Source organism: Hemiscyllium ocellatum, chromosome 20 (assembly GCF_020745735.1).
Source record: "Hemiscyllium ocellatum isolate sHemOce1 chromosome 20, sHemOce1.pat.X.cur, whole genome shotgun sequence".
Classification (NCBI taxonomy): domain Eukaryota; kingdom Metazoa; phylum Chordata; class Chondrichthyes; order Orectolobiformes; family Hemiscylliidae; genus Hemiscyllium; species Hemiscyllium ocellatum.
Window position 1 is genome coordinate 39,243,128 of NC_083420.1, and position 17,158 is coordinate 39,260,285.

At 39.2% G+C, this 17,158-nt stretch overlaps 1 protein-coding gene across 1 annotated transcript in view; it reads right to left on the reverse strand.

Moving 5' to 3' along the window:
- Positions 1-347: 347 nt before the first annotated feature.
- Positions 348-17,158, reverse strand: part of iqce (IQ motif containing E) — a 67,312-nt gene continuing 50,501 nt past the window's right edge. The window contains exons 20-23 of the mRNA XM_060840778.1: positions 15,689-15,819; positions 13,863-13,960; positions 7,108-7,197; positions 348-1,712 (exon numbers count right to left, since the gene is read on the reverse strand). Coding sequence (XP_060696761.1) covers positions 1,600-1,712; positions 7,108-7,197; positions 13,863-13,960; positions 15,689-15,819 — 432 coding nt within the window. The 3' untranslated portion in view covers positions 348-1,599. The remainder of the gene's footprint in view (positions 1,713-7,107; positions 7,198-13,862; positions 13,961-15,688; positions 15,820-17,158) is intronic.

Here is a 17,158-nt window from a genome sequence, read left to right on the forward strand (position 1 = left end):
AGTGGGTGTTAGAACCTACTTGGCTTTTGGAAATAGGTTGAGAATATATGCAAGCAGTTTCATGTGGGATAGGAAAGGACAAGCTTCTTGCAAACAATCCTGACTGGTAACAGGTAACAGGGTTTGGTAACTGTACAACATGGCTCAAACTTTCAGTTGCTGGATACATTTAATGTCCTGTCTTTACTTAAAAAGTTGTTTCTGGAACCAACAAGGTAATCAATGATTAAGAATAATCATAATTATAGATTGGTGGTAGGCAAATAATAACTTGCTTATTGAGGACTAAAGGAGCAAGATTTTAATTATAGCAAAATAGTACATCACAACTATGGTCATTTGGTAGGTGTTCAGCACAAGGAGGGATGTGCAAGGATTGGTGCAACAGCCTGCGAAATTCCAGCTGCAACACTTTTGTCAAAGACCTTAAATATTTATTCATATTAGATTCCATGGTAAAATAGCTGGTACAAGGTGGGAATCTGCAACTTTTATTGCTGTGTTTGTGCTGTTGACTTGCTTCTTTCAAGATGAAGTGATGCAATATTATGGTAAAAATTCAGTGCTGGAGAATCAGCTCATTTCCATTTCAAGGGGCAGTTTCCAGAATATGGGCAGCAATGGAAAACAAATACATTAAATCAATAAAACAAAAGCAAAATATTGTATATCTTGTAAACCTAAAGAGAGAAAATGACGGAAACCCTCAGCAGGCCAGGTAAAATCATTTGGAGAGAGAATCACAGTTAACATTTCAGGTTCAAAGGCTTTTGTGAAGTTTGATTTAAATTCACAGACCTCAAATGTTGGGTTTGGGAAGTGGAAAGTTCATGAATACAACAGGAATTCCTGTCAGGGGTGAGTTGCCACTGGAATTAGCAGCTTGCTCCATGAAGGTGAGGAGGCAATTAAGGTCCTGATGATAGACCATTTTACTGCTATCCTCTTAGGGTTGACCAGCAAACTGTGTCAGGAGCAACCTTCTTGGAGGGAGAAGGGGCTTGCGATGCTCACAGGGGTCCCATATTGGCTGTGTCTATTCTGAAACCCTCACCAAACTGCCATCTTTTTCTTAAGAAGGAGATATTTTTGAGCAATTCCTTTCTGAGGTGCTCCCTAAGTTTCCTTCTTTTCCAGTAGTGCTCAGCTGTCTTGGTGGGGTTGCTGTTTACACTTTGCTGCAAACTCTACTATAACCTTCCATGGTCCTGATTTAGATGGCCATATGTAGAAGTCACCAGTTAGAAAGTTATCTATGTAAAGTTGCTCCAGCAGGCAGGTTGTGGGCAAACCAGGGTCTGGACTCTCATATTTTTACAACATTAGGTTCCAAATCTCTTGTCAAGAAGCCTATTACCAAGCTTCTTTTCACACCAGATGTTTATGTGATTATTTCCTGAATTTTCTCTTTATAAAATCAATCATCAGTCTTAAATTTTGTTTTATAAAAGTAGAATTAACCTTTCCTTAATAATCAACTCACTCCATACACCATGATTTCTGCAGTTCTAAAAAGCTAAACACTACAAACGCCCAGCTCCCATTCACCTTCACACATCCAGAATGATTGGCAGACCCCTGAAACACAATGAGCTGCTTTTAGAAGTTGAAGTCCAGATGGCTCCGTGGCCGTGATGTCGAAGCAACAATCACATCAGAATCATCTGATTCCACTTCCGCTGATGTCTGAGGCAGGTTTCTTCTGGATCTTGCTGGAAATGAAGAAAGCCAAGTTACGATGCTGGACGCTAAACACTTTATTTAAACAATGTAGGAATATAGAAAAGATCAGATGTGTTGTGTTAAGGTTATTTTCCTTGACAATGTGGACCTCTGGAATAAATTGATGGCTGATGATATGGATTGTATGTTTCAATAAGGTCAACTCTCATTTTACTAAATTACAATAATGGGTACACACCTAACATGAACCCCCGCTCATACAAAAATTTCACTATGCCAGAATCAATCTCATGAAGCTTTGCTGAACTTCCTCTTTTGCCAGTATATCTTCCCTTACATAAGGGTGCAAAACTATTCATAGTATTCTTTGTATGATCTAACTAATGCCTGTGTTTTCCTTTAGCAAGATTTGCCTATTTTCGTACTCCATTCCCTTTTAAATAAAGACAAATATTCCATTTGCCTTCCCTATTACATGAAATAGGATGCTAGCTTTTTCTGCTTCCTGCACAAGGATCTCCAAATCCCTCTATGCTACAGCTTTCTACAGTTTTTCTCTTTTAAATATTATTCAGTTTATTCTTCCTGCCAAAGCAATACTATCCTCAGGCTAAGGCTGTTCTAAGGATCCAATTTTCCAACATTATTTCCAACAATTAACCTGTCTATATCCCTTAGTTTTCTCCTTACAACTTGCCTTCCCATCTATTTTTATGTCGTCAGTGAACTGTCACTCATGTCATTCATACTGTATATATTATAAAGAATTATGGCCTCAGCACTGATTCCTGTGGCATTGCAGTATTTGCAGACTGCCATCCTGAAAATATTCCCTTTATTCCCAATCTCTAGCTTCTATTTATTAGTCAATTTTCTAATTGTGCTAATATATCCTACTCAATATCCTGGGCTCTTACCTTATTTAGCAGCCTAATGTACTGTACCTTATCATACCTCTTTTGGAAATCCGAACATATATCTACTGGTTCCTTTATCTATCCTACATGTTACATGCTCAAAGAATTCTGATAAATTTGTCAGACACAATTTCCTCTTCAAGAAGCCATGCTTCCTCTGCTTGTTATGTTATATTTCTAAATGCTCTACTGTTACATCCTTCATAACAAAACATTTTTGTTAACATAAGTTAAGCTAACTGGCCTACAGTTACCTTTTTTTTCTCGTCTCTTTCCTTTGTGAAAAAGCTGTTACATGGCAGTTTTCCAGTCCTCTGGAACTTATCCAGAATATAAGGATTTTTGGAAGATTACTATTGTTGCATCCATTACCTCTGCTGCTGCTACTTCCTTTGAAATCCTAAGATGTAACCCGTTAGGGTACAGGGGATCTATGAGCCTTTACCTCATTAGTTTCCTACATACTTTATTTCTAGTGATAGTTGTTGCATTTATTTTCTCTTTCCTTTTGCTCTTTGATTATTCAGTAATTTTGGGCTACTATTAAAGACTGATCCAAAGCAATTATTCAATTACTCAGCTATTTCCTGGTTCCCCATTATGATTTCTTCAGCCTCATTTTCCATGGGTCTTCTATTTACTTTAACCTGTCTTGGCTTTACATAGTTAAAAATATCTCTCACTGTCAATTTTCATATTACTTGCTTGTTAACCATCAAAGTATTTTTTCCCTCTTCATATTTTCTGATCATCTTTTGTTGGTCTTTCAAACATTATGATCCCCTGGCTTACCTCTACTCTTTGTGATCTTGTATGTTTTTTTAAAGTTCAATACTATTCTTAACTTTCTCAGTTAACCATGGTTGGTTTATCCCCTTGCTGATGTCCTTCTCCCTGTCTAGGATATGATTTGTTGCGAGTCATGAACCACTTCCTTAAACAGCAGCCATTGTTCATTAACTGTCTTTTCTGCTAAGCTGCTTTCCCAGTCTACTCCGGCCAACTCTGCCCTCATTCCTTTGTAATTACCCTTATTTAAGCTTGGTAAAGTGGTTTCTGAGCCAAGTTTCTAATTCTCAAACCGTATGCTAAATTCTCCCATATTATGGTACTGTTTCCTAGGGATCTTTTGCTCTGACATTATTGATTATATTAGCATCATTAGACATCAGTAGATTCAAAAAACATGATCTCTGGTTGGATTTATAACACATTGTTCTAGGAAACTGTTTTGAATGCTCTCTATAAATCCTTCCTTACCAGTGACAACTTGATTTCTCCAATCTACACAATTAAAGGTACCCATGATTGGGGGAGATCCAAGATGGCGGCGACTCAGCAAGTCTGAGTCTACAGAGCCCTTCCCAAAACCTGGGCAAAGTGGGTTACCTGTCCCCACCACACTTGCCAAACCACCCAAAAAATTTCTTTAATCTTAATTAGCTGCTGAATATTATATTTAAACAGTCTAATACTGAGTGGATAATGAGTAAATCGAAGGGACCCCGCAGCTCTCAGAAAACAAAGACCCCTCCCCCACCCTCCTCTCCTCCGGCTGCAGCTGATGTAAAAACGGGCCTTATAGAGATGATTGCCAGATTGGAATCGACACTCATCAATTTCATCGCAGAATCCCGACAGCGATGGAATGCATTCGAAGAAAAGCTGCAAAAACAGAATCAAACCATTGGGGAATTACAGGGCCGAGTGGAGGGGGCGGAACTAAAGGCCACGACCTCCGAGGCTGCAGCTCAAACAGCTGCAGAACAGGTGCGAGCTCTGGAGCAGAGAGTCAGGGCCTTTGAAATTTACATCGATGATATTGACAACAGAAATCGGAGAAAAAATATTCGGTTGCTGGGCCTTCCCGAGCAAGAAGGGAAGGGACAGTTAATAGCATTTGAGATGGCTGCCGCAACTTTTGAACCTGCGGGCTGAAACGGACCGGGTAAGGGTGGAGTGGGCCTACCGGGTCGCGACACGCGGGCCTGGCTCGAACCAGCACCCACGCCCGGTCCTGTTCCGGCTGCAGAGTTATAGGGAGAGGCAGATACTCCTGGATGCCTCCAGAAAGCTTGGAAAGGATCCTAAAGCCATGATCCATGAAGGATCCAAGATTATGTTATTTCAGGACTTCTCCCCGGCTTTGGCCCGAAGAAGGAAGGTGTTTGATGAGGTGAAGAAATGTTTAAGGGACTTAGATATTCAATACACCTTACGCTACCCAGCGACGCTATGCTTTACCCACGAAGGATCCGAGTATAATTTTAGATCACCAGAAGAGGCCAAGAAACTTTTAGACTCGGTTAAATAAATCATAAGAGACAATTTATGTTGGCTTGCCTCTCTCACACTCCGTGGGGAGAAATGGATACTTTATTATACTTTTGCCTCTGGGAGCGGGGTTGTCTTCCTTGCTATCTTATGTTATTATACTTAACTGTAATCTGTTGGAGTTGTAATTTTATAGTTATGTATGTTTGTACGTGGCATTGATGCTATCAGATATACTCAGGTATGGGTGGGGAGGGGTGGGGGTGCGGCGCTCACTGTTAACTCTAGCTCGGTATTATATCTAAATCCTATTAAGGAGCGCCCGGGTCGAGGGTGGGACACTGTTTGGGAGAGGATATGGTGGAATGTTGGAAAGGTAGTAAGGCCCCCTGAGAACAAGGGGGAAGATCTCCATTCAAACATGTTTAATTTTTTGTTCTTATTGTTTGGAAATAGTTTCCTTTTTATCATACTGTTATGAGTGTATTAGAGAATATTTTCTCTTGTTTGACGGATGTAAGCGACTCAACTATACACTCTGGATGATTGTGGATTAGTTGAATTTTGATGATTATATATTTAAGATTTATTTTTATATTAATGTTTGTGCTTGAAAATTCTGCCTATTTTTGTAAATTTGTCAAAATGTTAAACTTCCAATAAAAATATCTATTAAAAAAAAAGGTACCCATGATTAATGTAATGCCTTTTTTTTTACACACCCTCATTATCTTCTGACTTATTCCTTGTCTGACCATATAACCACTATTAGAGGGTCGACAGACTACTCCTCAGATGTCTTCTCCCCTTTGGTTATTTCTTATCTCCATGTATAAGGATTCTAAACAGAGTCATACAGTGCAGCAACTCATTTGTGCTGACCAGACATCCCAATCTGACCTAGTCCCATTTGCCAGCATTTGGCCCATATTTCTGTAAACCTTCCTATTCATGTACCCATCCAGATGCTTTTTAAATGTTGTAATTGTACCCACCTCCACAATTTCCATACATACGCCACCCTCTGTGTGAAAAAGTTATCTTTCATTTTTAAATCTTTCCCCTCTCATCTGAAACCTATGCCCTCTAGTTTTGGACTTCCCCACCCTAGAAAAAAGATCTTGGCTATTCACCCTATCCATGCCCTCATGATTTTATAAACTTCTATAAGGTCAATCCTCAGTTTGACACTCCAGGGAAAAAAGCCACAGTCTATTCAGCTTCTTCCTATAATTCAAACCCTCTGGTCCTAGCAACATCTTTGTAAATCTTCTCTGTACCCGTTCATTTTAACAACGTCTTTCCTGTAAAAGGATGACCAGAATTGTTACAGTACTCCAAACGTGACCTCACCAATGTCCTGTACAGCTGCAACAGATCTTGAGATTGAAGATCATGTCATGCTATGCTATGCTGTCTCATACTGACATGCTACTCCCACCATACTGTTGGTCATTTAAAAATGTTGCAAACCCCTGAATATTTAGTTCTCAGCTTTGATCACCTTGTAACATGTCTCTGTAATGGCTATAAGATCACACCCACTAACCTCTATTGTGTCACTAACTCCTATTTTATTTTGCATACCTCGAGCACTTAACAGTCATCAGCTTTGCCTTTTATGATTTCTTTCCTATACTGTACATGTGTGACCTCTTGTTCTCAATCCTTTTTTGAAGTTGTAATACCATCAAGAGGTTGTTGAATTAGAGTTAGGAATGGGCTGAGGTGAGCCAAATATTTTGACACCTATATTTTAAGAGAAGGCCTGTTGACACAATACATACTCTGGGACTCTTGAGAATGGGTGAAATCTTTGAATTGGAACAATGTTTCCAACCATCAAACCCAGATAGTTTCAATGTCTGTGCTGCAAAGTCCATGGCCATGATCCTGGCCAGTGAGCAGTTCTATGTGGTATATCTATTGTTGGTAACAAATATTTCTGAGATCCTGATTTTTCATAAATGCCTTTAACATGCCTGCACTAGCCTGAGAAGCTACGTTTAGCAATTCTTTGACCGTTTGACTTCCTATCTGTGCAAGTTTTGATGGTGACATTTAGAAATCTCTTTACCAAGCATCTTGCCTCATTTACCAAGTACCTGTCTTCTTTACTAATGAACACAGTGACTGTGAAACCAAAGACTTACCTTTGAGAAAGAATGAGAGACTAATATTCAGGAATAAAAGGAGAAATAAATTGTTTAAGAAGGAAGTGACAAGTACTTACACAATGATAATCTAGTTGGTGAGATTTTGTACTTCTTTAAAGGTTCTGCTTCTTCATCTTCATCACTATGCTTATTGTCTTTGAGGTATTCTGCAATGAGAATACATAGAATTTAGTGTACCAGACGATAAAAGGTTAGATATTAATGCACACCATGACTCTCCTTCCATTCCTCTTCATCTAACTCAACCAATGTATCCTTCTACTCCTGTCACATACTTCTGTTTGTCATGTATTTATCTAGCTTCTCCATAAATCCAAATTATGTACTTCAATTATTCACTGTTGAAGTGAGTTCCACATTCTCCCCACTCTCTGGATAAAGAAGTTCCTTCTGTATTCATTTTTTGGACTTACAAGAATTAGAAAGTCATTACAGTACAGAAGGAAGCCACCTGGTTCATCAAGTTTATGACAGATCTATTTAAAACAATTCAGTTAGTCCTATTTCCTGCCTCAGTCCCATCATCCTGCATGTTAATTTCCCTGAAATGCCCACCCAATTTCCTGTTAAAATCATTGATTGTTTCTGGTTTCACTACCTGCTTGTAGGCAGAGAATCCAAAGTCATTACCAGTCACTATGTAGAAAAGGTTGTCCTCAATAACAATCTCCCTTAATCTCTCACCCAAAGCCTTAACTCTGTCTGTAATCCTTGTCTAAGGAGGCAGTCATTCTTTATCTAGCTTGTCTAAACCTGGATAATATTGTTCATCTCTATCAAATGACCTCAGAATTTTTGCTTGTAGTTGAACTACCTCAGCTTCTCCAACCTAACCTTGAAGCTGAAAATCCTTTTCCCTTGGAATATTTCAGTAAATCACCTCAGCAACCCTGTCAAGGAACCTCATATCCTTCCTAAAATGTGGTGACCCTACCATCTTCCCTCCACCTTTTCCTAATTTCCTGTTCTTCTTAAATGTCTTATAAACTTCAAGATTCAGGTCCTAGTCCAACTCATCCTGAATGGACCTGTCAAATGTTAATTCTGATCTTTCTCCTTGCACCTTCTCTGTGGCTGTAACACTGTATTCAGCACACTGTTCTGCTACCATGATGCACTTTGTATAGTACGATCTGCCTGTAGGACATGCAAAGCAATATTTTTCATAATATCTCAGTGCACGTTACAACAATAAATCAAACTCAAACTCAACCATGTCTCTGTAATGGCTACCATTCTTATTCATTTCTAGTTGTGCTCCCAGTTCATCTATTTTGTTTTAAATGATATGCACACTCAGATACCTTTAGTTTTATCCTTTTAATATCTTTGTAAACTCTAGTCTTCTCTATTGGTTGACTCTGACCTTCATACTCTCTATTCCTTCCCACCTTGATATGTCCAGTAACAAATTTCTCTTTGGCCTTGACTCTACACTTTTATTTACCACATTTTCACAAATTTGATCCATGATCTCCTCTATTTATCTTTAAATTTTCTCAACTTCCGTCTTGTTGGCAAGAACACCTAATGAGATGTCCTGAAACCTGGCAACACAGCCACCTGGATTCAAGCTGTTTGATGTAGAGAACAATGTCTATCCCCTAATTGTATTGTTCCGTGCTACCATTACATTTATTTTTAAACTACACTCTTGAATGACCTCCTCTACCACTGAGTCATGGCCAGTTAGATCATCCACCCTGCAGTCCTTACTCTGATCCATACAGACTGAGAGAAACCTCAAACCTGTTGGACAATTGCAAAGGCTGAGGCACCTGCAGTTCTGCCCTCTGAGTCCCCTTACCACATTCTCCTTTCTCTGAACATTGACCAATTCAGATGACCTAATCCTAAAAGGTGTGACTGCCTCCTGGTACAAATGCTCTAATTAGTTTCCTGCTCTGTGATGCATCACAGTTTGTAGTTCAGCCTCCAGCTCGTAAACACTGAGCTGAAGCAGCTCACACTTCAAATGCTTGCTGCAGACATGTTTGCTTTGGACCAAACTGGCATGCAGGAACTCTCACATATTGCACTGTGGACACACTTGATCTGCCAGCCTTCATTTGTTCTAATTATTTTATCCAATTTTATATTTAGTTATGTATTTATATATTGGATTAACCTTACCACTTGTTGCTGCATATACTACATTGAAGGTTAGGAATAGAATAAACCTTACCAGATACTCACCAAATAGCCAGTTTCTTTTTCTGCAATAGATTAAGAATCAATTTCGGAGGCTATGAAAGTTTAGCAAAAGCAAAAGAATACTTCTTTCCATTCCTTCCTGTGAATCCCTTAATCACTTAACTCCTGTACTCTATACTAAGTCACACTTTATTTCCACTTTTGCTGATACTTTGATAGCAACCTCTTCCTTGATAAACACTGATTCATTAAACATTCTGATCTTGCCCTGTGCCTCTAAGCATATCTCATCCTTTGTCCCTAACAGGCCTCTATTTGTCTCCTGAAAGACTTTGAACAGCTACAGGCTGAATTAAAAAGCAGAACTTCCAAGATAATAATCTCTGGATTACTATGTCTTGGACAAGTTAAAGGCATAAAAGGTTGGCAGAGGTGAATGGCTTTCAGTTCATGCACCAGTACTGGGGTAGAAGCTGTTCCAGTGAGATGGTCTTCTCTGGAATTGTGCTGGGACCAGTTTCTGTGTGAAAGTAAATAGGATCAAAAAGGGAAATAATTGTAAAAAAACAAAATTAATGCTTCTTTACTTCAATGTCTTCAGTATTCAGAACAAAATAAATAGAATAATTGCACAAATATAGATTAATGGATTTAATCTTACAGCCATTGTGGTTGAAAGTTGGGAACCAAATATTCAGCGGCATGTGACTTGGAAGGAAGGAATGTAAGGAATGTGGTGCCATTATTTAAGAAAGGTTGTAAGAAAAAGCCTGGGAACTACAGACAGTCAGTCTTACAAAAATGGTGTGTATGCAGATCCTGAGCAACAGAATTTACACGCATTTGGAAAGGCCAGGACTGATTACGGAGAGTCAACATTGTTTTGTGCATGGGAAACTGTGTCTGCCTAACTTGATTGCATTTTCTTTTGAAGAGGTTTTGGGGTGGCACAGTGCTTAGCATTGGTGCCTCAAAGTGCCAGGGACACTGACTCAACTCCATCCTCTGGTGACTGTCCCTGTAGAGTGTGCACATTTTCCCCTTGCCTTTGTGAGTTTCCTCTGGGTGCTTGGTTTTTCTTGCACAGTCCAAAGATATGCAGGTTAGGTGGATTGGCCATGCTGAAGTGCCGATAGTGTCCAGGGTATGCCGGTTAGGTGGGTTAGGTATGGGAAATACAGAATTACAGGGATGGGGTGGGTCTGGGTGGGATGCTGTTTGAAGGGTCGGTGTGATCTCAATAGGCTTAATGACCTGCTTCCTCACTAAGGGTTTTATAATTCTATCCTGTGATTCTGGGTGACAAAGAAGATTGATGATTGCAGAGCAATAGACGTTGTCTATATGGATTTCAGCAAAGCTTTCAACAAAGTTGAATCTAGAGGAAGCTAGCCAATTGTTGTGGTTCTGTTCGCCAAGCTGGGAATTTGTGTTGCAGACGTTTCGTCTCCTGTCTAGGTGACATCCTTGGTGCTTGGGAGCCTCCTGTGAAGCGCTTCTGTGATGTTTCCTCTGGTATTTATAGTGATTTGTATCACCGGTTGTCAACCAGAAGCGGCAGATACAAATCACTATAAATGCCGGAGGAAACATCACAGAAGCGCTTCACAGGAGGCTCCCCAGCACTGAGGATGTCACCTAGACAGGGGACGAAATGTCTACAACACAAATTCCCAGCTCGGCGAACAAAACCACAACAACGAGCACCCGAGCTACAAATCTTCTCACAAACTTTGAAGCTAGCCAATTGGATACAAAATTGGCTTGAAGGTAGGAGTTGGTGGTAGAGTGTTGATTTTCAGACTGGGGTCTGTGACCAGCAATGTGCTGAAAGAATTAGTGCTGGGTCTACTGCTTTTTGCCATTTACATAAATGATTTGGATGTGAATATAGGAGATGTGGTTAGTAAGTTCTCAGACGATGCAAGTGTGCAGGTGATGCCAAAGCAGGTGCTATTATGGACAGAGAAGACGACTATCTTAGGGTATAATGGGGCCTTGATCAGATGGGTGAATGGGCTGAGAGTGGCAGATGGATTTTAAATTAGGTAAATGTGAGATGTTGCATTTTGAGAAGACAAACCAGGGCCGGGCTTAAACACCTAATGGGAGGGCCCTGGGGAGTGTTGACAAAGAGACCTAGAGATTCAGATTCATTGTTCCTTGAAAGTGGAGTTGCAGATAGAAGGATATTGAAGGAGGTGTTTGGCACACTTGCCTTCATTGGTCAAAACATTTGCTATAGGGGTAGGGACATCGTGTTCTGGCTGTACCCGACATTGCTGAGGCCACTTTTAGAATACTGTGTATAATTCTGGTCGCCCTGCTAGAGGAAGCATATTGCTAAACTTGAAAGGGTGCAGAAAAGATGTACCAGGTTGTTGCTGGGCTGGATGGTTTGGAGGTGCTGACTAGGCTGGGGCTTTTTCCCTGGAGCTTCAGAGTCCGAGGGGTGACATTATAGAGGTTTATAAAGTCAAGAGAGTGAATAACCAAATTCTTTTTCCTCAGCTGGGAGACTTCAGAACTAGAGGGCATACGTTTAAGGTAGCTTGATGGGCTGAATGGCCTATTCTGCTAAGTTTTATAGAGTCATTACAGCATGTAAATGGACTCTTTGGTCCAAGCAGCCCATGCTGAGCATAATTTCAAACTAAACTAGTCTCACCTGCCTGCTCCTGGTTCATATCCCTCCAAACCTTTCCCATTCATGTAACGATCCAAACGTTTTTTTAAGCATTGTAATTGTACCCATATCCCCCATGCCCTCAGAGAACTTCATTCCTCATACATACCCCTCTGTGTAAAAAATATCCATCATGTCTTTTTAAATCTCTCATATCTCACCCTAAACCCTAGTTCTGAAATTCCCCCACTCACGGAAAAGACAACTACCATCAACTCTATCACTACCTCTCGTTATTTTATAAACATCTATCAGGTCACTTCTCAATCTCCTACACTCCAGTGAAAAAAAAGTCCCAGCCTTTCTTTATAATTTGAACCTTCTACACCTGGCAACATCCTGGCAAATCTCTTTTGAACCTTCTCCAGCTTGATAATATCCTTCCTATAACTGGGTGAGCAGGACTGGACACAGTATTCCAGAAGAGGTGTCACCAACGCTCTGTACAACCTCAACATAACATGTTGGTAGAAATGTTTTGGCTTTCATTTTATGTTCACCTGCAACTCGATTCTCATTTTCTATCCCTGCCAGTTTACTGGTCAAAGAATTCACTTGACATCACACACTTGTAATGTTTTTGATTCGTCATATTCTCTTTCATTTGACTATTCAGGGAGCCTGGCTGTAGTTAATTTATCCTTGGCCTTTCTTGGAATATACCTAGTCTGATTCATTTTTTATGGCCCCTGTTTTAATATTACCCACAAGTTCAAATGTCAAGGGGAAATATCAATCTTACAGGCATCTATCATCTTTCTCTTTTTTGAGCAAACAGCTTCAGGCTGTTCTTCAGTTCTTGATAAATATAACCTCTCTATTTTGGTATCTTCTTCAATCATTTAAGTTGTGAATCAAAGTTGTATGATGTGCAAGTTACTTGAACTAGAGTACTGAGACAAGACAAATTGAATCAACTCTATCTAAACAGCAGGTGTGGCAGCTTCTTTGGAGAGAGAAAAATAGATAATGTTTCTGCTTAATGAACTCGTCAAAATGTTTGACAGGGATCATAGACTTGAAGCATCAACTATTTTGTTCTTCATAGATGCTCCACATCCACTCAGTATTTTCAGCATTATTTTGTTTTCATTTCAGTTTTCCAGTATCTGCAGTATTTTACTTTCCAACCAATTTTGTTTGGCTAAATTGGTTAATTAAGGAATTTGATCTCCAACCAGAAGAAATTGGTGGCAAGTGAGGGAGTAGTTATTTTGATTTGACTCAAGAAAGTCTAACATAGGTACTAATAGGAATGACAGGAATGGAAATAAAGAAATTATAATGGTTAATGAAGTTTAGTTGGCTGAGTTTAACTTTGGCATTTTGAGAGTGATGGGTTCAAACTACATGAAAATCCTGCACACATAACCTATGCTATCGCTTCAGTTCAGCAATGAGAGATGATTGCACTGTTGGAGATGTAGTCTTTTGCAATGAGAGGTTATTTGATCTCTTTCTGTTCACTTGGATGCAAAGGATTTGTTGGGTATTTGAACAGGACCAGGGAGTCCTGCTGAAATCGTAGCTAACATTGTGTGAAGACTGTCACTTTCTTAAATTCTTGAGAATTTTGGTAAAATTCCTAGCCTGCGTTAAATCTACATCATCATATAGGACATAACAAATTTAAGAAATAAAAAGATGAATAGGCTGCTCCGTCCCTCGACCTTATTCTGACATTCAAACAGATCATGACTGATCTTCAACCTCAACTCCATTTTCCTGCTGTAACCCCTTACCCCTTGATGTCCCTTCAGGCTTAAACGACCTTGCTGTAAAGAATAACGACAGTCAAATCTTAATTTTAGCTGGTGGAACTAGTGTGACTATTGCAGTTGGCTTTTATTATGAAATCCATAAGTGTAGGATAGGTAAAAGCTGGTGAGGAGTTTTACTATGTCACAAATTCACCTAGCTTTGGTGGAAGAATGGTTGCTTGCCGACAAGTCAGAAGATTTCTATACCTACCAGAATACTTTGACCATGGCTGGACATTGCTGGATTTATTCACTCTAATTGTGGTCTCTTCTGTGTTTCTAGCACATGGAGATTTCTTTTGCTCAGCACTATGAAGGACACAGATAAAACATAAGAAAACTGCAACTTACTTCTAGATTTTCCAGATTTTGAACACAACAGATAATGCTAGAAGGTAGTTTCAGTACTTTGACTATTTAATTCCTGATCTTGAAGGTCAACATGAATGAGAGAGGAGTTCATATTGCTCCCCAGATAATTATGATTAAGATAGCTCAGTTAATTTGTCTTACTTAGTACTTACAAGAAAAAGTCTAAAGTTCAATCATTGCATTCAACAATTTCTTAAGTCATGCCTGTGTTTCCACCTCCATTATGCTGAAATCCATGAAAAATGTTGATCACTCAATGCTAGTTAAAACTTCCAGATACCAATCGTATGTATCATTTGGTCTATTCTGTCAACTTTTGTATTAAGAAAAATGCCTTTTGTTATCTTGTGGACCTCTAAGTTCACCACCCAATGGCCCATTTTAAGGCTGGAAGATCTTCATTCTTCCCTGATAATTCAGACTTTGAAACAAAGGTCAGCCTCATGGCTCTTATGTGACCTGTCTCCAGCACATGAATTATTTTTTGTGTCTCATGCAACCAAATATAGCATAGTTTGACCACTTACTCTTAATTATAATCTATTGTTTGGCAATGAAATACCTTTTTCACTTTCATCAATACCATTTTTGCTTCCAGTTGACAATCAGTAAGTTTCATTTGCCACTTCTCTGCTTGGTTCTAGTTTATTCAGTAATAGAGTTGCCTCTTCCAATTCCATTGCTCCTCCTACTTAGTAATTGTGCAGATTTGACAATCTCTCTTTTTTATTTTGGTTTTCAAATAATTGATGTGAATTTTGAAAGCTCAGTAATGATTCCTCAAATACCTTACTCAATACTTCCCAAACCTAAACATAACTCCTCTAATGACTATTTTTGTTTTCTAAATTTCAGGCAGATTCTTGTTCTTTTCTGCAATTTATCTTGAATATTCACATGTAAAAGCTTAACAAAAAAGAAGCTTTATGTGTGGAAATTTGTCAAATGGTTTTTGGAAGTCAAAGGATACAGTATTGTAGGGCTTGCCATGTGCAGGAGTTTGGGATCTTCCCCTTTGAAACCTGCTGTTTACCAAGATATTATTGTAAAAATAATAATCAAGTTCACTTCTAATGGCAAATGCATTTTTTAAACACATAGTTTGACCTACGTATACCTGACATGCTCACAATACTGTATTATCCTATTTTATAAGTTTCAAGTAGCTCATTTACCACAAGTGTCAATGCTTTTACTAATGTCCTCCCTCTGAGTTCTCCATAACAAATATCATTTGTAACTGGAGATTTGTTTGTTTCATGAATGAACTTTTTTTACAAGTCTCATCCTGCCTGCCTTTCTCTTTCAACCATTCTCACTGTATTTATTTACAAAAATAAACTGTAAAAGAATAACTGTTCTCTACGGCTTCACGTCTCCACAATCAGACCTCTGTACTGGGCAAGAAAGTTCAATGGATTAGAAGTATACATATACCTCTGGGCCAATGTTCAGCTGCACTGCAAGGTTTGGGGCCAGGAACATGACAAAAAAAAATTAGACAGGTTTCTCCAAGTGCTCACACAAATCTTTCGATCTGGTAAAGAAACATCTTTGTTGTAGGGACTAACAGCTAACAATACATGACAACAGGAGAGAACAGTACATCGAAACTATATTCCTGAAAACTTAACAGACCAATTTTCAACAAATCCCAACCCTTACTTCTCTCTGAGGTATTGCATCCGAGCCAGATGAGCCCTGAAGGAGGACTGGATGACAGAAACAGCCTCATTCCTCTCATCTTCTTCTGGGAATTGTTTCTGAATATTGTTTCTGTAAGAAACTTGAGAATTCTGGAATAAATTATAATACCAATATAAAAACACATATAAAATAGTGTTCATAATATGTACTATTTGCCTCAACTACTACTTATGTTAACAGATTCCATTCTTCCAACTCTTCAGTCATAAAATTTGTCCTGAATTTTCTAAAGGATTTATATGTGATTACATTTATGGCCAATAGTTTCGGTCTCCCTTACAAATGGAAATATTTTTCCAATATTTAATGTTAAGGTTCGGACTTTCACAGAATCACTGAAGTGTTGTGGTGTCAAAGGAGACTGTTTGGCCCATCATCCTGCACTGGTGTTAAACTAGCATCATTACCTAATGCCAATTTTCTGCTTTACCCCCATATTCTTGTAGAATTCTTTTTTTCAAATTATCAACCGATGCCCTCTTTAATGCCTCAGTTGAACCTGCCTTTACCACACTTACAGGCAGTGCATTCCACATCCCAGCTCCTTGCTGAGTGAAAAAGCTTTTCCTCAAATCAACCTTGCTTCTTTTGCAGATCACTTTAAATCTATGTCATCTTATTCTTGTTGCCTTTGTAAAAGAGTTGGGAGGTCATATTGTGGCTATATAGGACATTGGTTCAGCCACATTCAGAATATTGCATGCAATTCTGGTCTCCTTCCTATCAGAAGAATGTTGTGAAACTTGAAAGGGTTCAGAAGAGATTTACAACGATGTTGCCAGGGTTGCAAGATTTGAGTGACAGGGAGAGTCTGAATGGGCTGGGCAGTTTTCCCTGGAGCGGCAGAAGCTGAGGGGCATGGATACGATAAATAGACATAGTGTTTTCCCTGGGTCCAGAACGAGAGGGCATAGGTTTAGGATGAGAGGGGAAAGATATAAAAGGGATCTCGGAAGCAGCTTTTTCACGCAGAGTGTGGTGCATGTATGAAATGAGCTGCCAGAGGAAGTGGTGGAGGCTGGTACAGTTACAACATTTAAAAAGCATCATGACGGGTATATGAATAGAAAGGGTTTAGAGTGATATGGGTCAAGTGCTGGCAAATGAGGCTAGACTAGGTTAGGATATCTGGTCAGCATGGATGAGTTGTGCCGAAGGGTCTGTTTCCGTGCTGTACATCTCCATGACTCTAAGTGGGAACAATTTCTCCCTATCCGCTCTATCCAGTATATTCGTGATATTGAAAACGCCAAATGAATTTCCTCTAAGACTTATTTTCACCAAGAAGAACAGTCTCAACTTCTTCAATCTATCCTCATAACTGAAGTTCCTCATTTCAGGAACCATTCTTGTAAACTGCTTCTGCACTCTTTCCAATTCAATCCTATCTATAATGTGGCACCCAAAAGTGTATACAGTACTCCAGCT